Here is a 23,982-nt window from a genome sequence, read left to right as displayed (position 1 = left end):
TTCTTTTCCAAATGAACCTGTGCTTCTCAGATTGCTTTGATGGTGATCACACCTTTGAGGACATAGGACTTGTAGCTGGCCGAAGCCAACGGGAAAAAAAACGTTCTTATAAAGATTTTTTAAGGGAAGAGGAAGAAATTGCTGCTCAGGTCAGGAATTCTTCCAAGAAGAAGTTAAAGGTAAATCCTAAATATTTGCATTAGGAAATTTTTAAACTACTTTGTATTATATTTCCTAATATTTGAAGAAAGAAAATGTCCTTTAACAACTTCGCAAAAGAAAATTAAAAACGTTCACATCTGTTTTTGTTTTCTATACTTTACTTTGTTTTCCAAAGTCAAATATCATCAAAGAACAAGTACTTTCAAACTGCCCTTACCCTTATCATCTTACTATGAGTTAATTCTTCCTTCTGCTTGATTGCAGGATAGTGAACTCTACTTCTTGGGGACGGACACGCATAAAAAGAAGAGAAAGCATTCCTCTGATGATTATTACTATGGAGGTAAGGATGGAAAGGGGCAGTAAGTGGGATAAACACATCACTGGTTCTTGGAATCGGGGTAGGGGAAGGGATCCAGATGTTGCTGACTCAGTGGCCTATTTAACAGGACAGTGGTTCTTGTTCTGAGTGCCGATAAACCAGTGTGAAGGAGGAGAGAGGTGGAGGGCTGGTATTTTGGAGGATTCAGCATAGAAGAACAGTCTTCATTTGTGATATACCAGGTACCAGGTTCCTTCTCCCCCCAATCATCCACTTGTGCCCGTTGTTATCCAGCTTCCCTTTTGCCATATGTAGTCCTTGGGCCCTCTGGCCTGCACCTGTGGGTCACTTCTCAACCAGTATATTTCTACCCACAGAACCAGTTTTGTGTTAGACACATAGCTGACAAGACTAAACTTTTACCAGAATGGGTTTGACCTGAACACAGAAACAAATCATATGCTGTCTGCAATCTGAATTTTAACTACCTATGATCCCACTGCTATAGTCCAATCTTTTGGTTGCTTCTGAAGATTCAGTGAAGAGAAACAGCTTTAGTGAGAAGAGCTGTCTCCATGGTCAGAGGCAGAATCTACCAAGCCAAGAAGCACATGGGCATCATGTCTGAATATTAGGATCAGTTAAAGGGTCTCCCCTCAGGGCGGGGCCTGTGGCTCAGTCAGTAGGGCGCCGGCCCCATATACCGAGGGTGGTGGGTTCAAACCCAGCCCCAGCCAAACTGCAACAAAAAAATAGCTGGGCTTTGTGGCGGGCGGTTATAGTCCCAGCTATTCGGGAGGCTGAAGCAAGAGAATCACCTAAGCCCAAGAGCTGGAGGTTGCTGTGAGCTGTGACGCCATGGCACTCTACCGAAGGTGACAAAATGAGACTCTGTCTCTTAAAAAAAAAAAAAGGTGGGGGGTCTCCCTTCAAATCATTCCTGTTAGCCTCTTCCTCGTGTTAGGTGGGTGTTTTTCGTGAGAGAGGAAACTTGTTAGACATTGCTGCCTATTGTATTGATGGTACTTCTCTTGATTGTTTCTAGACATTTCGTCTTTGGAATCGTCACAAAAGAAAAAGAAAAAGTCCAGCCCACAACCCACTGATACAGCTATGGACCTGTTGAGAGCTATCACTTCCCCACTCGCAGCAGGCTCTAAGCCCTCCAAAAAGACAGGGGAGAAATCCGCTGGCTCTTCAAGCCATTCAGAGAGTAGAAAGGAACACCACAGGAAGAAAGTAAGTGGAAGCAGTGGGGAACTGTCCCTGGAGGATGGTGGCTCCCACAAACCCAAAAAAATGAAACCGCTGTATGTGAACACAGAGACACTGACCCTTCGTGAGCCTGATGGTTTAAAGATGAAACTTATTCTCTCACCAAAGGAAAAAGGAAGCGGCTCAGTTGATGAAGAGTCTTTTCAGTATCCCTCTCAGCAAGCAACTGTGAAAAAATCCTCAAAGAAATCAGCTCGGGATGAGCAAGGTGCTTTACTCCTAGGACATGAGTTACAGAGCTTTCTGAGAACAGCCCGGAAGAAGCACAAGTCGTCCTCAGACCCACATTCATCTCCTGGCCCTGAAGGCTGTGGGTCTGACGCCTCCCAATTCCCAGAATCCCACAGTGCTAACCTTGATCTTTCAGGACTTGAGCCTATTCTAGTAGAATCAGACTCATCCTCTGGTGGAGAACTAGAGGCTGGGGAATTAGTGATAGATGATTCTTACCGGGAAATCAAGAAGAAAAAGAAGTCAAAGAAGAGCAAGAAGAAGAAAGACAAGGAGAAACATAAAGAGAAGCGACACTCCAAGTCCAAGAGAAGTTCAGGACTTTCTACTGCAGCAGTGGGAGAGGTCACAGTGACACCAGGTCCTCCTCCCAGCATCCCATACACTGGAGCAGCTGCTGCCCCTCCTCAGCCAGTACCTGCCCTCCACACAGATGGGCATAGTGAGAAAAAAAAGAAAAAAGAAGACAAGGACAAAGAGAGAGAGAGGGGAGAAAAGGTAAAACATTTTTTTAAATGTGGTGGAGATAAGAGATAAAGAAGATTCTTCCTAGATAGTAGGTAGACCTGAGAGTTAAGCAGTTGCAGTGAACCAGTGGGAATATAACAGGATCAAGGAGACCTGTTGGGATGATATCAAGTATATAGTCTTACCAATGGTTATGTCTGCTTGCTACCAAAATAGAAGCAATCTTAATTATTCATAGATTTTCTCAATGAAGTTTTTCTCCCATTATGCCAAGAATAGATTTAGGTATACCATTGCTTATTGTAGCTGGTTCTTGGAATTCATGGAAGGAGCTAAACCCAATTTCTTTCACTTAGCATAGGCTGCCGGGGCAGTTGGGATATATTAAAAGGCATTCTTTGAGTTCATTTTGAAAAACAGATTGCCAGAATTGGTAGAATAACAAGCAATCAAGTCAAGTGACACAGTAAGCTAATGTCGTTCTACTAACTGGTGTTGGCTACTTGTATTCTTTTTATGTAAATGTGTGTGCTTTAACCATCCTGAGTGCTTGTTTACTGTATGCCAAGTTCAATGCTATGAATAGTGCCAAGAAGTGCAAATAAATATGAGCAAGGATGTACCTCTTAACAACAGGGAGTTCTCTGACAATCAGAAAAATAGGAATGAGATATCAATCACCTTGGTTTGATTTTTTTCACAGCTTGTAAGTTTTTGTCAGTGTGCTTTAGGATCTGATGACTATATCATGAGCTGTTTCCTTTAATAAATAGATTTTTTAGTCCCTATGACAAAGTAAAATATTTTGTACAAATTTAGAAGCTCAGAATAGTAGAAAGAAAATTAAAATTCAAGCATAGGGGCAGCACCTATGACTTAGTGAGTAGGGCACTGGCCCCATATACCGAGGGTGGAGGGTTCGAACCCGGCCCAGCCAAACTGCAACAAAAAATAGCCAGGCATTGTGGCGGGCGCCTGTAGTCCCAGCTACTTGGGAGGCTGAGGCAAGAAACTCGCCTAAGCCCAAGAGCTGGAGTTTGCTGTGAACTATAATGCCACAGGACTCAACCAGTGGCGACAGAGTGAGACTCTGTCTCTAAAAAACAAAAAAAAAAAAAAAAAAAAATCAAGCATAGTTTTGTCACCTAAGGACGGTCAATTTCTTCTTTTGTTTTATAGTTCTCCAAAATGAAATGTCTGATAAAATCTGAAAGAAAAGCTCCTAAGAGGTGGTGGCTGTGGCTCAGTCAGTAGGGTGCCAGACGCATATACCGAGGGTGGTGGGTTTGAACCCAGCTCCAGCCAAACTGCAATAAAAGAAATAGCCAGACGTTATGCCGGGCACCTGTAGTCCCAGCTACTGAGGCAAGAGAATCGCCTAAGCTCAAGAGCTGGAGGTTGCTGTGAGCTGTGACGCTACAGCACTCTACCGAGGGCGACAGAATGAAACTCTATCTCTTAAAAAAATAAATAAATAGGGCGGCGCCTGTGGCTCAAGGAGTAGGGCGCTGGTCCCATATGCCGGAGGTAGCAGGTTCAAACCCAGCCCTGGCCAAAAAAAAAACACACACACAAATAAATAAATGAAGAGAAAATCAGATATATTGAGAATTTTATTAAAATCTATGAGGTGGTAGTTACTTTCCCCACTGCAAAAGATGCCTTTTATAAAGTATGTGTGTTCATATATCTATCTCAGAAAGAACAAAGCTGTACCTTCTGAGCCAAGATCAATATGACCTGAATATTCATATCCTAAGCCAGGTTTTATTCATCTGTCTATTTGAAAACTGTTTTATGAAATATCCTGTGTAAGATTTTGTGTATCCTAAAGATTTCCAGTCTAATGATAGATGATAATGCCATAAACTAAATGTACATGAACATGGGAGGGCAGAGTAGTCAAAAACGAGAGGGAGGAAGAGGAGTACAGAGGAAGGGAGTGCATGCAGGCAGAGATGCCTCGGACACAACAGAGTAAAACAACACAACTCTAGTCATGAATTTCTAATTGCCAGGGGAGTATTTCTCCTCGGATGCCTTGGTTACCTTAACACCTTAGGTCACTAATTAAGTTTGTCATCCTTGGCTCCAAACCCACCTCTTTTATATTCCTAGTGTCTTACCAGTCAATCCAGTCTAAAATATATGCATATTATTTTTCTCAATGTTTTATTCTGTCAGTACCACACGCTAACCATTTGTGCCACTGGAGCACTTTCTCAACATTTCATTATGAAATTTTTCAAACAAAAAGGATTGAAAGAAAGAAAAAAAAAAGTAAACTTCTTGGGCAGAGCCTGTGGCTCACCCATATACCAAAGGTGGCGGATTCTAACCCAGGCCCGGCCAAATTGCAACAAAAAATAGCCGGTTGTTGTGGCGGGCGACTGTAGTCCCAGCAACTCGGGAGGCTGAGGCAAGAGAATCGCCTAAGCCCAAGAGCTGGAGGTTGCTGTGAGCTGTAACGCCACGGCACTCTACCAAGGGCAACAAAATGAGACTCTTGTCTCTTAAAAAAAAAAAAAGGATCGGGTGGCGCCTGTGGCTCAGTCAGTAAGGCGCCGGCCCCATATACCGAGGGTGGCGGGTTCAAACCCGGCCCTGGCCAAACTGCAACCAAAAAATAGCCGGGCGTTGTGGTGGGCGCCTGTAGTCCCAGCTACTCGGGAGGCTGAGGCAGGAGAATTGCCTAAGCCTAGGAGTTGGAGGTTGCTGTGAGCTGTGTGAGGCCATGGCACTCTACCCGAGGGCCATAAAGTGAGACTCTGTCTCTACAAAAAAAAAAAAAGGATCGAAAAACCTGTACAGTGAATACCATACACCCACCACCACCTGAGAATCCACAGTTAATATTTTGTTCGCTTTATCATATTTGTCCATCCATGCATCAGTCTATCTTATCTTTTTTTTTTTTTTCCTTTTGCGATTTTTGGCAGGGCTAGGCTTGAACCCACCACCTCCGGCATATGGGGCCGGCACCCTACCCCTTTGAGCCACAGGCGCCACCTATCTTATCTTTTTAAAACTATTTCAAAGTAATTGTTGGTATTATACACCCCTACACACTTCAGCATATCATTAACCTGAGTTCAATATTAGGGTTCAAAGATTTTTTCAGATAAAATGTACATAGGGTGAAATACACAGATGTTGGTGCATTTTGATAAATGCATACCCTGTGCAACCGAACCTCTATCAATATACCTGGCATTAGCATCATCCTGGAGAGTCTCGCATACCCCTTTCCAGTCAGTCCCCACTCCCAAAGCCAATCACTGTTTGGAATTATTTCCCAGTCTTCACTTTGACATTTCCCTTCTCCCTGCTCCCCTCCAACTATTTCCTCTCAAGTGTTAAGCCTGAGAGTCTTCCTCACTAATAATTTTCAAGCCTTTATCTCCCTTACCTCTGCTACCATCTTGGGCCTCTTCCCTCCCTTTCATTTCTTTTCATTTCTTCCTTGATGAAGTTAATCTTACACTTTGATGCCAGAGTGATTTTAAATACCATCCCAGATGACAGTGCTGCGTTCAGCATTTTCAGTGGATCCTTCCTGCTTCTGTGTTAAACTCTAAGCTCTAACAGGACCAGCATCCTGTCTTTCCCTTACTCTGTCACTGGTGCTTAACCAGTGGTCTGGCTTGTTGTAGATAGTCAGTAAATACTTGTTGAATGAATAAATAGCGAAGTCCAAGACCTTGGCCAAGCATTCATAATTATCTGGATTTACTCCGAATCCTCCCTTTTCGCTTTTACTTCCTACTGGTCTGCTTTCCATCCTTTGTGTGGAAATCAGACTCATTTCCTGTATGTTCTCACTTTTCCATTCCTTTGCATATTTTTTGCACTGACTTTTTCCTTCTTGCATATGGAAGTTCTGCCTTTCCTTCTAAGACATCCTGAACTACCTAGTCAGAATTCCTAAACCCCCAGAACACCTTGCTGTCTCTTAGTACACTCATTTTCTTTCTTCTTTTGGAGTTATCTTTGTACATACCCCATTTCCCTTAGTACAGACACTAAGCTCCTCCATGGTAAGGACTGTTTTAGTCACATGATAGTATCTTCAACTCCTCGGTATCCTTGGTAAGCACTTTGTTCGTTTGTGTGCGAACGAATGTATTATGAAAACATTGTTGAAAAAATAGGTTGGGAGCAAATTGTAGAAAATATTAAATGCCAAAATAAGGGACTTGGTAGTGGGAACTTTGAGGTTTATGAGCAAGGTTTAGGTATGATCTAAGTGATAATTTAAGAATAAAATGCTAGAGCTATACAAGGTAGAGTAAACTGAGGAGATGTGTGACAGACCTCCCAGGAGGTTATTATAGTTCAGAAAGTGGATAATAAGAACCTGCAAGAAATAAAGTTGAACAGATAGATTCAGGAGGGACTCTGAAGGTAAACAGGATCTGGCAACTGGGCTTACATCTAGGAAGCCAGAAACATAAACTAGTATGAAGGATGTCTCTAAGGCTTGAACCTGGGTGCCTTAGAAAATAATAATCTCCGCTCGGCACCTGTGGCTCAAGCGGCTAAGGCACCAGCCACGTATACCTGAGCTGATGGGTTCGAATCCAGCCCAGACCCACCAAACAACAATGATGGCTGCAACCAAAAAGTAGCCTGGCATTGTGGCGGCCGCTTGTAGTCCCAGCTACTTGGGAGACAGAGGCAGGAGAATCACTTGAGCCCCAGGAGTTTGAGGTTGCTGTGAGCTGTGATGCCACGGCACTCTACCCAAGGTGACAGCTTGAGGCTCTGTCTCAAAAAATAATAAGAATAATAATAATACCGGTGGCGCCTGTGGCTCAGTGAGTAGGGCGCCGGCCCCATATGCTGAGGGTGGCAGGTTCAAACCCAGCCCCGGCCAAACTGCAACAAAAAATAGCCGGGCGTTGTGGCGGGTGCCTGTGGTCCCAGCTGCTCGGGAGGCTGAGGCAAGAGAATCGCGTAAGCCCGAGAGTTAGAAGTTGCTGTGAGCCGTGTGACGCCACGGCACTCTACCCCAGGGCGGTACAGTGAGACTCTGTCTCTACAAAAAAAAAAAAAAAAAAAGAATAATAATAATAATCTCATCAAGGTTAGGGACTTACTCATCTATAATTCCCCCATATGGCCAGCAATATTACTAGCAAAAAATGAATTTTACTTTATAAGAAAACCTTATTATGAATGAATATTTGATTGTCAAAAAAATCTGAAGTAGTCATAATCTGAATTTCTTCATTGAAAATTTCAGGAATAAGCCGGGCGCGGTGGCTCACGCCTGTAATCCCAGCACTGTGGGAGGCTGAGGAGGGAGGATTGCTTGAGCTCAGGAGTTCGAGGCTTGTCTGAGCAAGAGTGAGACCCCGACTCATGGAAAAAAATGGAAAAACCCAGCCGGGCGCCGCGGCGAGCACCTGTAATCCCAGCGGCTTCAGAGGCTGAGGCAGCAGGATGCCCACAGCCGGAGTCTGAGGTTGCAGTGAGCTACGATGCCATTGCCCTCTGCTCAGGGCATAGGGTAGAACTCTGTCTCGACAAAAAAAAAAAAAAAAGAAAGAAAGAAAATTTCAGGAATAGTCTGGGCTCATGCTGGAGAGGCAGAGAATTCCCAATGCATTGGGATAGAATGAAGCTCAATCAGTGGGGTGAGGGAGGGCTGAGTGGTGAGAAGTGAGTGCATCAGGGTGGCTTTCAGTGGGGAGTTGGCCTGACACAAGAAGAGAAATCATCCTCTCTCCCTCCTGAATGGCAGCCTGTCAGTCTTCTTTTGGTATGGGAGTGATTTTTGCTTTTTGTTGTTTGCTTTGTTTTGCTTGTTTTGAGTCCTTTCTAAGGAAGAGTAGAGAAATCATATGTCAGTACCTCGATGATTTTTCCACTGAAGAGCATCCCATTGAAGGGAATAAAACCAGTAAGAATCCAAATCTGCTGGATTCAGGTCTACCTTTTAACTTCATTAAATTCTGCCTCTTAAATTTGTTTTTGGTTTATATTGGAAGAGCAAGAAAAAGTTACATTTCAAACATACTATACTTTTAGTTTTGCTAAATCAATAAAAGCCCATCTGGACGGCGCCTGTGGCTCAGTGAGTAGGGCGCCGGCCCCATATGCCGAGGGTGGCGGGTTCAAGCCCAGCCCCGGCCAAACTACAACAAAAAAATAGCCAGGTGTTGTGGCGGGCGCCTGTAGTCCCAGCTACTCGGGAGGCTGAGGCAAGAGAATCGCGTAAGCCCAAGAGTTGGAGGTTGCTGTGAGCCGTGTGATGCCACGGCACTCTACCGAGGGCGGTACAATGAGACTCTGTCTCTACAAAAAAAAAAAATAATAAAAAAAATAAAAGCCCATTCACTCAAAATAATATCCTGTGATGTGACCACTTCACAGGCCCCTTCATTTGCGTGTATGTTTCCAGAATATGCACATGACCTCTAAGCAGCCTAAGGCTAGGCCAGGTAGCCTTGTGCCTGGCAGTCAGATATTATTGAGCTGCTAAAAACTGAATTCTGAGATAAAACTAGATTTGTGATGATATTGCAAAAGTTCTTCTGGCAAAACTGAGGCTGAATAACAATAATAAATGGTAAAAATTAGTCACTACCATCTATTGAGTGCTGTGTGCCAGGCTCTCCGAGGCATTTTCCATAAGTTAGTCGGTCTCAATTGATAGTTACCATTGGCCTCATTTGGCAGAGGCAGGCGCTGAAGAGATGTGAAGCCAGAATTGTAATACAGATTCTTTCCATGCCTGAAATCTTTCCACTATACAACATGCCTTTCTAAAGCTTTAAGACATGATTATTCATGGGCGGTGCCTGTGGCTCAGTGATTAGGGTGCCGGCCCCATATATCAAGGCTGGCGAGTTCAAACACGGCCCTGGCCAAACTGGAACAAAAAATAGCCAGGCGTTGTGGCGGGCGCCTATAGTCCCAGCTACTTGGGAGGCTGAGGCAAGAGAATTACCTAAGCCCAAGACTGGAGGTTGCTGTGAGCTGTGAAGCGACAAAGTGAGACTATGTCTCTAAAAAAAAAAAGGCATGATTATTCAGTGCCACGAAACGTCCTTGACTAAGACAGTAGATTCTAAGTCAGAAAAAATTGATTATAGTATCCTGGTATTTGAGATGTGCCCTATTGAGAAGTAAAAACATTTTTGTTTTAATTTAGGAGGCAGAGTTGAATGAAGTGGTGAAAGGCCAAACTTGGCTGTAGGCCGTCATCATCCCAACCCAGAGATGGCCTTTGCTCATGCTGTTTTTGGTTTTATTCTGCAACAGTCCTCAGATGCAGCCCTGACTGTACAACTTCCTGCCTGGAATGCTTGAATTCAAATTGCTTCTTCCAGTTAAGAGTCCATACACTTCAGGGCAGCGCCTGTGGCTCAAAGGAGTAGGGCACTGGCCCCATATGCTGGAGGTGGTGGGTTCAAACCTAGCCCCAGCCAAAAAAAAAAAAAAAAACTGCAAAGAGTCCATACACTTCAGTATGGTTTCAGGGCCCCAATTTATGAGGTCTCCTCACTTCTCTAACATCATCTCTTACCTCTCCCTGCTTTGATGCGTGCACCACTTGTCCCTGCTGCCTGGAACACTCTTAACCACTTTTTTTTTTTTTTTTTGGGTGCAGTTTTTGAGCAGGGCCGGGTTTGAACCCACCACCTCCAGTACGTGGGGCTGGTGCCCTATTCCTTGAGCCACAGGCGCTGCCCGCTCTTAACCACTTTTCATCTGCCTCATTCTACCCAGCTCTCAAGTCTAGATGAAATTTCTTCCTCCAGAAAGCTTTCTTTGACTCCCAGATTTGGTGAAGTGCTCCAATTGCATGTTCCCACAGCACCCAGTACTTCCCTGTAATAGCATTGCACTCTACTATAATGACACATTTATCTGTCTTATGTGATAGATTACGGTCTTACATCCGGATACTCTGCAAATGTTTATTAATAAACAAATGGCAGGGTACTTTAACAGGTTACTTTTTTTATTGTCTTTAAAATCTTTCCTCTTTTTAGTCTTTGCTATTCCTCCTTTGCCATTGAAAAGCACTTTTTTTTTTTTTTTTAGACAGGTCTCACCTTGTCACCCAGACTGGAGTACAGTGATGTCATCATATTTCACTGCAACTTCAAACTTCTGGGCTTAAACAATCTTCCTGCTTCAGCCTCCTCAGTAGCTAGGACTACAGCCATAAGCAACTATACCTAGCTAATTATTTTATTCTTTGTAGAGATGGGATCTTGCTATTACCCAGGGTAGTCTCGAATATCTGGCCCTAAGTAATCCTGCCTCAGCCTCCCAAAGTGCCAGAATTACAAGTTTGAGCCACCATGCCCAGCCAGAAAAATATGTTTAAAATCACATGTCAGGAAAGCTGTCCATGTGTTTTATTCAGAATCAAATGATTAGCACACAGTAAAGTTGGAACAAGATTATGTATCTTGAAACTATTTTATGCTGCTTAACCGCCTTAGAATAAGAGATGGCTTCAAAGATCCTCTTTTTGTTTTTTGCTTTGAGACAGTCTCATTTTGTTGCCCTTGGTAGAGGACCATGGTGTCATAGCTCACAGCAACTTCAGACTCTTGGGCTCAAGCGATCCTCTTGCCTCAGCCTCCCAAGTACCCACCACTGCCCAGCACAATGTTTAGCTATTTTTAGAGATGGGGTCTCATTCTTCCTCAGACTGTTCTCAAACTCCTGAGCTCAGGCAATCCACCTGCCTTGGCCTCCCAGACTGCTAGGAGTACAGGTGTGAGCCACTGCTCCTGGCCCAAAAGCTCATCCTCTTAACTACTTAATATGCCATCACCCAGTACAGGTCCTCAATAAGTGCTAGTTTATTTTCTACCTAATTGAATAAAGTCTTTTATAAGAGTTATGAAGGGGATCCCTCTCTACTATGTAAATTTGGATGTGGCATTTTGACCAAGAACTGTGGTTTGTTTGTTTTTTTGAGACAGACTCTCACTCTGTTGCACTTGGTAGAGTGCCATGGCATCATAAGCTCACAGCAACCTCAGACTCCTGAGCTCAAGCCATTTATCTCCCTCAGCCTCGCAGAGTACTAGGAGTACAGGCATGAAGCACCATGCCCAGCCGTGATTTTTTTTTTTTTGAGAGCCTCAAGTTGTCGCACTGGGTAGAGTGAAGTGGTGTCACAGCTCACAGCAATCTCCAACTCCTGGGCTCAAGTGATTCTCTTGCCTCAACCTCCCAAGTAGCTGGGACTACAGGCGCCCACCACAACATCTGGCTATTTTTTGGTTGCAGCTGTTGTTGTTTGGTGGGCCCAGGCTGGATTCAAACCCGCCAGCTCAGGTGTATGTGGCTGGCGCCTTAGCCACTTGAGCCGCAGGCACCGAGCCGCCCGTGATTAATTTCTTAAAGGTGGCTTTAATTTTATGTTACAGCTACAGTTAGCTGTGCAGTATCAGAACTTTAACCTTTTACAGTATTATATCATGCTTGAGAAAACATTGTTTTTTTTTGTTTTTTTTGTTTTTGTTTTTTTTTTAATTTATTTTTTTTTTTTTTTTTGCGGTTTTTGGCCGGGGCTGGGTTTGAACCCACCACCTCCGGCATATGGGGCCAGTGCCCTACTCCTTGAGCCACAGGCACCGCCCAGAGAAAACATTGTTAAAACACCTTCCTTACAAGTTTTATAATATGGGCAAGTCAACTATGAAATGTCAAGCACGTATTCTTTCTAACATTCTCAATATTTAGTAGTGATGTTAATTCTGCAGTTGGAAAACATTTGGCAAAGTATAGGCTTCCACAGATTACTCTTCCATTGTATATTCTACTAATGTCAAACATATAGATAAGTTATTTTTAAAAGACAGCCCCACTGAACTGCAACCAAAAAATAGCCAGGCATTGTGGAGGGCACCTGTAGTCCCAGCTGCTCGGGAGGCTGAGGCAGGAGAATTGCAGAAGACCTAGAGGTTGCTGTGAGTCCTGTGACGTTATGGCACACTACCGAAGGCAGTAAAGTGAGACTCTGTCTGTACAAGAAAAAAAAGATAAGTATACACGCTCGGCACCCGTAGCTCAAGCAGCTAAGGTGCCAGCCACATACACCAAAGCTGGTGGGTTCGAATCCAGCCCACGCCTGCTAAACAACAATGACAACTACAACTAAAAAATATCCGGACATTGTGGCGGGCACCTGTAGTCCAAGCTACTTGGGAGGCTGAGGCAAGAGAATCACTTCAACCCAGGAGTTAGAGGTTGCTGTGAGCTGTGACACCATGGCACTCTACCCAGGGCAACAGCTTGAGGCTCTGTCTCAAAAAAAAAAAAAAAAAAAGATGAGTATACAGGCTCAGCGCCCATAGCTCAGTGGTTAGGACACTAGCCACATACACTGGGGCTGGTGGGTTTGAACCTGGCCCTGGTTTGCTAAACAACAGTGACAACTACAACAAAAAATAGGCAGGCATTGTGGCGGACACCTGTAGTCTTAGCTACTTGGGAGGCTGAGACAAGAGAATCGCTTAAGCCCAAGAGTTTGAGGTTGCTGTGAGCCACTACAGCACTCTACTGAGGGCGACATAATGAGATTCTGTCTCAAAAAAACAAAAGATGAATATAAATTTTTTTTTTTTTTTTTTTTGTAGAGACAGAGTCTCACTTTTATGGCCCTCAGTAGAGTGCCATGGCATCACACAGCTCACAGCAACCCCAACTCCTGGGCTTAAGCGATTCTCTTGCCTCAGCCTCCCAAGTAGCTGGGACTACAGTCGCCCGCCACAATGCCCAGCTATTTTTTGGTTGCAGTTCAGCTGGGGCCGGGTTTGAACCCGCCACCCTCGGTATATGGGGCTGGCGCCTTACTGACTGAGCCACAGGCGCCACCCTGATGAATATAAAATTTTAAAGCTAAATTTTTAACAAACATGCCACAATTTTTAGGCCAAGGATGTGCTATCTTACTCAAAGCATTGTCTTGGAAGGTGTTCTAGGAATGTTTCTATTCATCAGAATGATTTCAGAGTTAATGTCAGAACTATCACACCAGCTTTTTATTGTCATTAGTCTTTGTTCTGTGAGGATAGTTATTTTAAGGAAACAACCTCAAGAGTTAAGGCAGGTTGGGCGGCGCCTGTGGCTCAGTCGGTAGGGCGCTGGCCCCATATACCGAGGGTGGCGGGTTCAAACCCAGCCCCGGCCAAACTGCAACCAAAAAATAGCCGGGCATTGTGGCGGGCACCTGTAGTCCCAGCTGCTCGGGAGGCTGAGGCAAGAGAATCGCTTAAGCCCAGGAGTTGGAGGTTGCTGTGAGCTGTGTGAGGCCACGGCACTCTACAGAGGGCCATAAAGTGAGACTCTGTGTCTACAAAAAAAAAAAAAGAGTTAAGGCAGGTCAACAGAGTACATGATTAAGCTTTTCTTAAAACCAAATGCAATTCTGAGCCTGTGGCTCAGTGAGTAGGGCGCCGGCCCCATATACCGAGGTTGGTGGGTTCAAACCCAGCCCCGGCCAAACTGCAACAACAACAACAAAAAATAGCCGGGCGTTGTGGCGGGTGCCTGTAGTCCCAGCTGCTCGGGAGGCTGAGCCAAGAGAATCATGTAAGCCCAAGAGCTGAAGGTTGCTGTGAGCCGTGTGACGCCACGGCACTCTACCGAGGGCAGTAAAGTGAGACTCTGTCTCTACAAAAAAAAAAAAATGCAATTGAAGTCACAAGACAAGACTGTTGTTGGTTTGGTTTTTGTCATAAAATCTGACTCTCAAGGCCTACAAAAGTTCTCATAGTGGCTTTTAAAGCACCATTCTTGTCATTTTAATACCTGTAGGACCAGAAAGGATTAAGAGGAAATAGAAGACTCCTTAAGAAGAGATGCAGGACCTCTTACTATTTATTTATTTATTTATTTTGAGACAGAGTCTCACTTTGTTGCCCTTGGTATAGTGCTGTGCTCACAGCAACTTCAGGCTCTAGATCTCAAGTGATCCTCTTGCCTCAGCCTCCTGAATAGTGGGACCACAGGTGCCTGCCACAATGCCCTTGTATTTTTAGAGATGGGCTCTCACTCTGGCTCAAGCTGCTCTCAAACTCCTGAGTTTAGGCAGTCCACCCCTTTCAGCCTCCCAGAGTACTAGGATTACAGGCATCACTCACCATGCGAGACCTCATTTTTTATTTTAAATAATAACTTTTTCTGGCTCAGCGCCTATGGCTCAAGCGGTTAGGGCACCAGCCACATACACTTGAGCTGGCGAGTTCGAATCCAGCCCAGGGCCGCCAAACAACAATGACAGCTGCAACCAAAAAAATAGCCAGGTGTTGTGGTGGGCGCCTGTAGTCCCACTACTTGGGAGGCGGAGGCAGGAGAATCGCTTGAGCCCAGGAGTTGGAGGTTGCCATGAGCTGTGATGCTATGGCACTCTACCCAGGGGGACAGCTTGAGGCTCTGTCTCAAAAAATAATAATAATAACTTTCTGTAAGGAAGCAACATATTTTCTTTCCTTGGCTCATAAAGCATGGCTTTGAAAGTCAGGGCCACCTGGGTTATACTCATTCTGGTGTTATATAATTAGCTCAGTTGTGATGCCCTCCGCACAAACTATTTCTGTGAGGCTTATTTTTTTCCCATCCTCAAAACAAGAGGTTTGGACAGATGATATCTAATCTGATGCTACTTTCCAGACGGGAAAACCTTTTTCCTTCAGTCTATTGATAGTTGTAAAAAGGAATCCCTAGGAATATTTTTTTTTGTTGGGTGTTTTTGTTTTTGGAGACAGACTCTTACTTTGCCGCCTTCGGTAGAGTGCCCTAGTGTCATAGCTCACAGCAACCTCAAACTCCTGGGCTGAAGAGATTCTCTTGCCTCAGCCTCCCAAGTAGTTGGGATTACAGGTGTCCGCCACAACACCCAGCTGTTTTTAGAGATAGGGTCTCACTCTTGCTTAGGCTGATCTTAAACCCATGAGCTCAGGCAGTCCACCTCCCTCGGCCTCCCAGAGTGCTAGGTTTATAGGCGTTAGCCACCACGCCCAACCCCAATATTTTGTTTTATTTATCCTGTGTTGAACTGCCTTTAAAAGTGATTTGATTTTGTTTCTCTAAATTCATACACTCCTGTTGGCACTATCAGAATACAATGAAGAGCAAATATACTTTTTATTTTTTGTAGTTTGGAGCCGGAACCCACCACCTCCGGTATATGGGGCAGGTGCCCTTCTCCTTGAGCCATAGGCGCTACCCGAGAACAAACATACTTTAAGTAATGCAAAGAGTTTATTAAAGTGAAAAAGGTTCCGGCTTGGTGCCTGTGACTTAGCAGCTAAGGCGCCAGCCATATACAACTGAGCTGGTAGGTTCAAATCCAGCCCAGGCCTGCCAAACAACCATGATGACTGCAACCAAAAAATAGCCGGGTGCCTGTAGTCCCAGCTACTTGGGAGACAGAGAGAGAAAAATCGCTTGAGCCCAGGAGTTGGAGGTTGCTGTGAGCTGTGATGCTACGGCACTCTACCCAGGGCGACAGCTTGAGGCTCTGTCTCAAAAAAAAAAAAAGTGAAAGAGGTTCTTCTGACATTGACTTTGGGTACTTATTTACTTCTCACTTTGAACCACAAGAAGGTGAATAATCAAATAATGGTAATGGTAAACTATAAATGATACTAAAAGCAGGATGAGGGAAATTATCAGACAAGAAATCAAAACCAGAAAAACAAAAAGAACATGGATTTAGCTCTTTAGATTTCTGCTCTTAAAGTTTAAAAGGAAGGGCGGTGCCTGTGGCTCAGTCGGTAAGGCGCCGGCCCCATATACCGAGGGTGATGGGTTCAAACCCGGCCCCAGCCAAACTGCAACCAAAAAATAGCCGGGCGTTGTGGCGGGCGCCTGTAGTCCCAGCTATTCGGGAGGCCGAGGCAAGAGAATCGCTTAAGCCCAGGAGTTGGAGGTTGCTGTGAGCTGTGTGAGGCCACGGCACTTTACCGAGGGCCATAAAGTGAGACTCTGTCTCTATTAAAAAAAAAAAAGTTTAAAAGGAAGCCAAGTGATCCTGATTTTCAAAGATGAGAAAAATAGACCCTTCAAGGTAAGGTATAGATTTTCTAGCACTTAGTTCTAGAGGCTGGGTGAGGTGGCTCACGCCTGTAATCCCACCACTCTGGGAGGCCGAGGCAGGTGGATTGCCTGAGCCCATGGGTTTGAGATAAACCTGAGCAAGAGTGAGACCCCACCTCTAAAAATAGCTGGGCGTTGTGGTGGGCACCTATAGTCCCAGCTACTCAGGAGGCTGAGACAAGAGAATCACTTGAGCCCAAGAGTTTGAGGTTGCTGTGACGCCACAGCACTCTACCGAGGGTGACAAGTGAAACTCTGTCTCAAAAAAAAAAAAAAACAGTTCCTTTTTTTTTTTTTTTTTGTGGTTTTTGGCCAGGGCTGGGTTTGAACTCGCCACCTCCAGCATATGGGACCGGCGCCCTACTCCTTGAGCCAAAGGTGCCGCCCCAAAAAAAAAAAAAAAACAGTTCTAAAAGAAATATGTAACAGGGATTATGGGAAGCATGAGGGATTTACAAATAATTGGAATGTAGTTGCAACAACATGAAAAATTCAAAAATAGGGTGGCGCCTGTGGCTCAGTCAGTAAGGCGCTGGCCCTATATACCGAGGGTGGCGGGTTCAAACCCGGCCCCGGCCAAACTGCAACCAAAAAATAGCCGGGCGTTGTGGTGGGCGCCTGTGGTCCCAGCTGCTCGGGAGGCTGAGGCAGGAGAATCGCCTAAGCCCAGGAGTTGGAGGTTGCTGTGAGCTATGTGAGGCCACGGCACTCTACCCGAGGGCCATAAAGTGAGACTCTGTCTCTACAAAAAAAAAAAGAAAAATTCAAAAATAATTTAGCATATAGTTTTTACCTGCTAAAATTAAAACCTGATAGTCATCTCAACATGATACTTTATTATTTTTTTTTTTCTTCCAATTTTTGGCTGGGGCTGGGTTTGAACCCGCCACCGCATATGGGGCCAGCGCCCTACTCTGTTGAGCCACAGGTGCTGCCCATCAGCATGATAAATAACATGGATTAATGCACATCGCTTTTGACCACTGTAAAGTCAAAAATAATGGGTGGCTCCTGTGGCTCAGTGAGTAGGGCGCTGGGCCCCATATACCAAGGGTGGCGAGTTCAAACCCGGCCCCAGACAAACTGCAACAAAAAATAGCCGGGCGTTGTGGTGAGCGCCTGTAGTCCCAGCTATTGGGAGGCTGAGGCAAGAGAATCGCCTAAGCCCAAGAACTGGAGGTTGCTATGAGCTGACGCCACGGCATTCAACAGAGGGCAACGGAATGAAACTCTGTCTCTAAAAAAAATAAATAAAGTCAAAAATAATTTTCCAACTGGGAACAGTAGCTCATGCCTGTAATCCTAGCAACTGGGAGGCCACGGCAGGAGGATTGATTGAACTCAGGAATTCAAGGCCAGCCTGAGCAAAAGCGAGACCCTATCTCTATTAAAAATACTAGCTGTCTGCTCGGGAGGCTGAGGCAAGAGAATCACGTAAGCCCAAGAGTTAGAGGTTGCTGTGAGCCGTGTGACGCCACAGCACTCTACCCGAGGGCGGTACAGTGAGACTCTGTCTCTACAAAAAAAAAAAATACTAGCTGTGTGCAGCACCTGTGGCTCAGTGAGTAGGGTGCCAGCCCCATATACCGAGGGTGGCAGGTTCAAACCCAGCCCCTGCCAAACTGCAACAAAAAATAGCCAGGCATTGTAGTGGGTTCCTATAGTCCCAGCTACTCGGGAGGCTGAGGCAAGAGGATCGCCTAAGCCCAATAGCTGGAGGTTGCTGTGAGCTGTGTGACACTACAGCACTCTACAAGGGTGACAAAGTGAGACTCTGTCTCTAAAAAAAAAAAAAAAACAAAAAAAACTGGGCGGTGCCTGTAGCTCAGTAGGTAAGGTGCCAGCCCCATATACCGGGGGTGGCGGGTTTAAACCCAGCCCCGGCCAAACTGCAACCAAAAAATAGCTGGGCGTTGTGGCGGGCGCCTGTAGTCCCAGCTACTCGGGAGGCTGAGGCAAGAGAATCGCTTAAGCCCAGGAGTTGGAGGTTGCTGTGAGCTGTGTGAGGCTGCAGCACTCTACCAAGGGCCATTAAGTGAGACTCTGTCTCTACAAAAAAATAAAAAAAACTAGCTGAAATTGTAGCAGGCACCAGTGGTCCCAGCTACGCAGGAGGCTGAAGCAGGAGGATCACTTGAACCCAGGAGTTTGAGGTTGCTGTGAGCTAGACTGACACCACAGCACTCTAACCTGAGCAATAGTTTGAGACTCTGTCTCAAGGGATAAAAAAAATTAATTTTCCTGTTTAGGAAAGCTGGTTAGTAATGTAGAACTCTTCCCTTGTGTGAAAAGTGTAGGTGTTTATTTTTTTTAACTATAGTAGATTCAGGGTTACTAAACATGGGTTCTAATCAAGTCTTACCCTGTTCTATTTTCTATGTGGCACTAGCCAAAAAAGAAGAATATGTCTGCCTACCAGGTGTTCTGTAAAGAGTATCGTGTAACCATTGTGGCTGACCATCCAGGTATAGGTAAGAACACTCGTGGTCTTTAGTGTTTTTACTTTCCATAATTCTTGTTTCTTTCCTCGGTTCTGCAAATCACTTTGGATTTTGTCTTAGTGTACCCCATCCACATATTTCTTAAGCTGACAACATAGGAAACTGTGTAAGATTAAATGTTACAAAGTACATTACAGATACAAATGCAAACAAATATACAGTTATTTATTGCCAAGATTCTACAATTGACCTTTTTTTCTTGGATGTAGAGTTATAACAAGATGCCTTGTGTTATATCATCATGTTACTTCTTGACTTACGAGACCCATCAAAAGTTGAAAATATTGTAAGTCATAAATGCATTTAATATGCCTAACCCACTGAACAACATAGCCTCGCCCAGACAATCTTAAACATTCTCAGAACATTTTCATTAGTTTATATTTGGGCAAAATCATTTAACACAAAGCCTATTTCATAATGAAGTGTTGAATATCCCATGTAATTTATTGAGGACTATGCTAAAAAAATGAAAAACAGGCTCGGCGCCCATAGCACAGTGGTTATGGCGCCGGCCACATACACTAAGGCTGGTGGGTTTGAACCTAGCCCAGGCCAGCTAAACAACAATGACAACTGCAACAACAAAAAAAACTAGCCTAAAAAAAAAAAAAAAAAAAAAATAGGCGTTGTGGTGGACACCTGTAGTCCCAGCTACTTGAGAAGCTGAGGCAAGAGAATTGCTTAAGCCAAGAGTTTGAGGTTGCTGTGAGCCATGACGCCACAGCACTCTACCAAGGTTGACATAGTGAGACTCTGTCTCAAAAGAAAGAAAGAAAGAAAAACAGAATAGTTGTATGGGTACTCAAAGCATGTTTTCCGTGGAATGCATATCACTTTCGACCACTGTAAAGTCAAAAAATGGTGAGTCCAACCACTGCAAGTTAGGGACCGACTATATTTGTCTCTATATTAGAAGTCAGTGAGAAGAGAAAAGCACTGTATCACAGACCTTGGGCGAGTCACTTCTACAAATCTCCTTTGCCTTTAATGTGTAAAATCCTGCCCTCCCTACTCTACAAGGCTGTCATGAGGCACACAGGAATGTGTTCTTTGAAGCATGAAATTGTTACATAAGTGGAAGGGTAATATTACACATTTGATCTGATCTCTCAGAAATTTGGTAAAAACCTGATACCTTTTATCAAAGTCTATACAACATATTTTCTTTAACTTGATAGGCCTTATATTGTGGGATTAAAAGACACTAGAAAGATGCCTAAGGAATAAATCCCCAGAAAATAGGCATATAAGGATTTGAGCCTGTCTCATGACCACAAAAACCTCCCCTTTCCTGGGAAAAAAAATCAGAAGTGGTGGAGTTTGGCTTGGTTTTCTGAAAGAATTTTGCAGTATTTAAATCTGATCTCCCAAACCCTTTTTCTAGTTTTTGCACTCACTAGTCTGTTTTGTTAATAGCTAACCCTTTACTATATTGGGTTTTTTACTCTTTTATGCCAGATTTTGGGGAACTTAGTAAAAAACTGGCTGAGGTGTGGAAGCAATTGCCAGAAAAGGACAAACTAGTAAGTATGCCTTCTTACAAGTATATTTTTTTAATGCTTTTTGCCTCTCCAAAATGTGTGACTCTTTTATAGAACAGCCAGCCAGATAACACTGAAAATAGTGAGAAAAACTACAAATTAAAGAAAAATAGTCTAGTCAACATTACTACTGTTGATGTCAATTTAATCTAGGTGAGGATTTTTAGCGATAACTAGACTCTTTTCTAATCTCGTCTAATTTTTTCCAACAATGTTACATGTGAGCCAAAAGATGACCTAACAGGCAGAGATTAAAGTGCTGGGTGCAGTGGCTCACACCGTTAATCCCAGTGCTTTGGGAGGCTGAAGCAGGAAGATCACTTGAGGCCAGAAATTTGAGACCAACCCAAGCAACATAGCAAGAACCCATCTTAGTAGCCAGGTGTGGTGGCTCACATCTATAATGCTAGCAGTCTGGAAGGCTGAGGCGGGTGGATTGCCTGAGGTCACAGGTTTAAGACCAGCCTGAGCGGGAGCGAGACCTCATCTCTAAAAATAGCTGGACGTTGTGGCGGGCGCCTGTAGTCCCAGCTACTTGGGAGCTGAGGCAAGAGAATTGCTTGAGCCCAATAGTTTGAGGTTGCTGTAAGCTAACATCACAGCACTCTACAGAGGGCGACAAAGTGAAACTGTGTCTTCAAAAAAAAAAAGAACCCATCTCGGCAAACAATAAACAAGATCACCTAGCAAGTTGTGGTGGCACAGTCTGTAGTCTTAACTACTTGGGAAGCTCTGGGACAGGATTATTTGAGGTTACAATCCGCTATAATTGTGCTACTGTACTCCAGCCTGGACAGCAGAGTGAGACCCTGTCTCAGTCACTCAGTCAATAAAAATAAAGTGTTAAGAGAAAATCTAAAGTCAGCCCTCTACCACAGATACCTAATAGTCATAGTCAGTCACGGTCAGAGAACTAAGGAAAGTTATCCACTTAATAGTCACTAAAAACATGGGCGTGTGCTTACTGGATAAGCAGGTCCCGGGTCACTGTCTTCATTAACCATTATCAAGGCCAGGCACGATGGCTCACGCGTACAATCCTGGAACTCTGAGAGGTCATGATGGGTGGATTGCCTGAGCTCACAGGTTTGAGACCAGCCTGAGCCAAGCGAGACCTCGTCTCTAAAAATAGCCAGGTGTTGTGGCAGGTGCCTGTAATTCCAGCTACTCGGGAGGCTGAGGCGCCTGTAGCTCAGTGGGTAGGGCACCGGCCACATACACTGGGGCTAGCATGTTTGAACCCTGCCCAGGCCAGCTAAAACAACAATGATAACTGCAACAACAACAACAAAAAAAAAAATAGCCGGGCGTTATGGCAGGCACCTGTAGTCTCAGCTACTTGGGAGTCTGAGGCAAGAGAATCACTTAAGCCCAAGAGTCTGAGGTTGTGAGCTGTGATGCCACAACACTCTACCCAGAGTAACAGCTTAAGACTGTCTCAAAAAAAAAAAAAAAATCACTTAAGCCTAAGAGTTTGAGGTTGCTGTGAGCTGTGATGCCATGGCACCCTACTGAGGGCAAGAAAGTGAGGCTCTGTCTAAAAAAAAAAAAAAGAAAAATATGGGCGGCGCCTGTGGCTCAACGGGTAGGGCGCCGGTCCCATATGCCGGAGGTGGCGGGTTCAAGCCCAGCCCCGGCCAAAAATAAAAAAAAATAAATAAATAAATAAATAAATAATTATATATATATATAATATAATAATGTGCCCTACTATCAAGAAACTAATAAGACGCGACAGCACTCTACCCGAGGGCGGTACAGTGAGACTCTGTCTCTACAAAAAAAAAGAAACTAATAAGACAATGACAGACAGTCATATTTGCATCATTCACACTTTCCAGTTGAGTGAAATAAAGGCAGTATTGAAACAAGAATTGCCATTGTGGTTTAAGGTACAGCTCATCTAGTTGTACCTAGGTACATCATCCTTACTTTCTGTTTTCATGCCGTTGTTACCATGCCATTGGAATTGTCAACCAGGAGGTTACAGGGAATATTTAAACCACATAAGCATTATACTGAGTCAGATATTGACTATTATTTTTTATTTCAACCTTAGAATGATCTAAAAATCCGTACTGTGGCCAGACTTGGTAGCTCACACCTGTAATCCTAGGACTCTAGGAGTCCGAGGCAGGTGGATTGATTGAGCTCAGAGGTTCAAGACCAGCCTGAGTGAGACCCTGTCAGAAAAACTAGCCAGACATTGTGCAAGCACCTTTAGTCCCAGCTATTGGGGAGGTTGAGGCAAGAGTATTGCTCAAGCCCAAGAGTTTAAGGTTGCTGTGAGCTATGATGTCACGGCACTCTACCCAGGGCAACAGAGGGAGACTCTGTCTCAAATAAATAAATAAATAAATAAATAAATATCACTACTGAGACTTGATGAATGTTTATAGTTTCCTACTAAAATATTGACATAATCTGTTGAAAGTCAATTCAGTGATCCAACCCCCAGCTTAAAAGTTAGCATTGGCTGTGGTGGTGGTTCACACCTATAATCCTATGTTAGGGGATGAAGGGGGTTTAGCTGCCTGTCATTGTCAGCCAATATGCAAAGATGGGGATGGGGACAAGTCCACCAAACTTTAGTTGGAAGGCCAGGATCCTGGAGAACAGTGAGAATAGCCTCCCTAAGACTGTTCTGTACCTCCATTCCCAAAATTACAGTTTTATACATTAAGTTCAAAATGAAGACTGAATTAACTCTTATCTTAAACCAAAATGGGCAAAACTCATGGACCCATAGTAAACAATGATCATTATAACTCCGACCCAAAACAACATTCCAATTCAAAAGTTAATCTTCTTACTCAATGCACTTAAACTACTCAAGATAGGCATCTTTAGGGTAGGAGGTAAATTTACAAAACAGTAAGAGTGGGAGACCGAGTGAAAGTCAGGCAGGACCTAAACCAGCCAGACCAGCTGTGTCATGTCTGCCCAGCCTGACAGACCGTATCTTTTTTTCTTTTTGTAGAGACAGAGTCTCACTTTATGGCCTTCGGTAGAGTGCCATGGCATCACACAGCTCACGCAACCTCCAACTCTTGGGCTTAAGCGATTCTCTTGCCTCAGCCTCCCGAGTAGCTGGGACTACAGGCGCCCACCACAACGCCTGGCTATTTTTTTGGTTGCAATTTGGCCGGGGCCGGGTTTGAACCCGCCACCCTCGGTATATGGGGCCGGCGCCTTACCGACTGAGCCACAGGCGCCGCCCGACAGACTGTATCTTATTCTCATTGTGTGTGCTTTCACTAGCACTATGGGAGGCCGAGGCTACACAAGAGCAAGACCCTGTCTCTACTAAAAAATTAGAAAAAACTACCCAGGTGTTGTAGCAGGCGCCAGTAGTCCCAGCTACTGGGGAAGCTTAGGCAAGAGGATCGCTGAAGCCCCCAGA

General features: G+C 44.4%; 1 protein-coding gene across 3 annotated transcripts in view; it reads left to right on the top strand.

Annotated features, from left to right (window-relative positions):
• Positions 1–23,982, top strand: part of HMGXB4 (HMG-box containing 4) — a 41,842-nt gene that overhangs the window by 6,398 nt on the left and 11,462 nt on the right. For 2 of the 3 annotated variants that reach the window (XM_053584943.1, XM_053584942.1), the window contains 5 exons: positions 31–179; positions 427–505; positions 1,530–2,488; positions 18,924–19,005; positions 20,497–20,561. In XM_053584943.1, the coding sequence (XP_053440918.1) occupies positions 1,598–2,488; positions 18,924–19,005; positions 20,497–20,561 (1,038 nt within the window). In that variant the 5' untranslated portion in view covers positions 31–179; positions 427–505; positions 1,530–1,597. Of the gene's footprint in view, positions 1–30; positions 180–426; positions 506–655; positions 727–1,529; positions 2,489–18,923; positions 19,006–20,496; positions 20,562–23,982 lie in introns of those variants that run through there. The other variant, XM_053584944.1, reaches the window with a different exon arrangement.

Source organism: Nycticebus coucang, chromosome 3, assembly GCF_027406575.1.
Source record: "Nycticebus coucang isolate mNycCou1 chromosome 3, mNycCou1.pri, whole genome shotgun sequence".
In the NCBI taxonomy this organism is placed as follows: Eukaryota; Metazoa; Chordata; class Mammalia; order Primates; family Lorisidae; genus Nycticebus; species Nycticebus coucang.
This window is presented reverse-complemented; position numbering and strand designations above follow the sequence as displayed.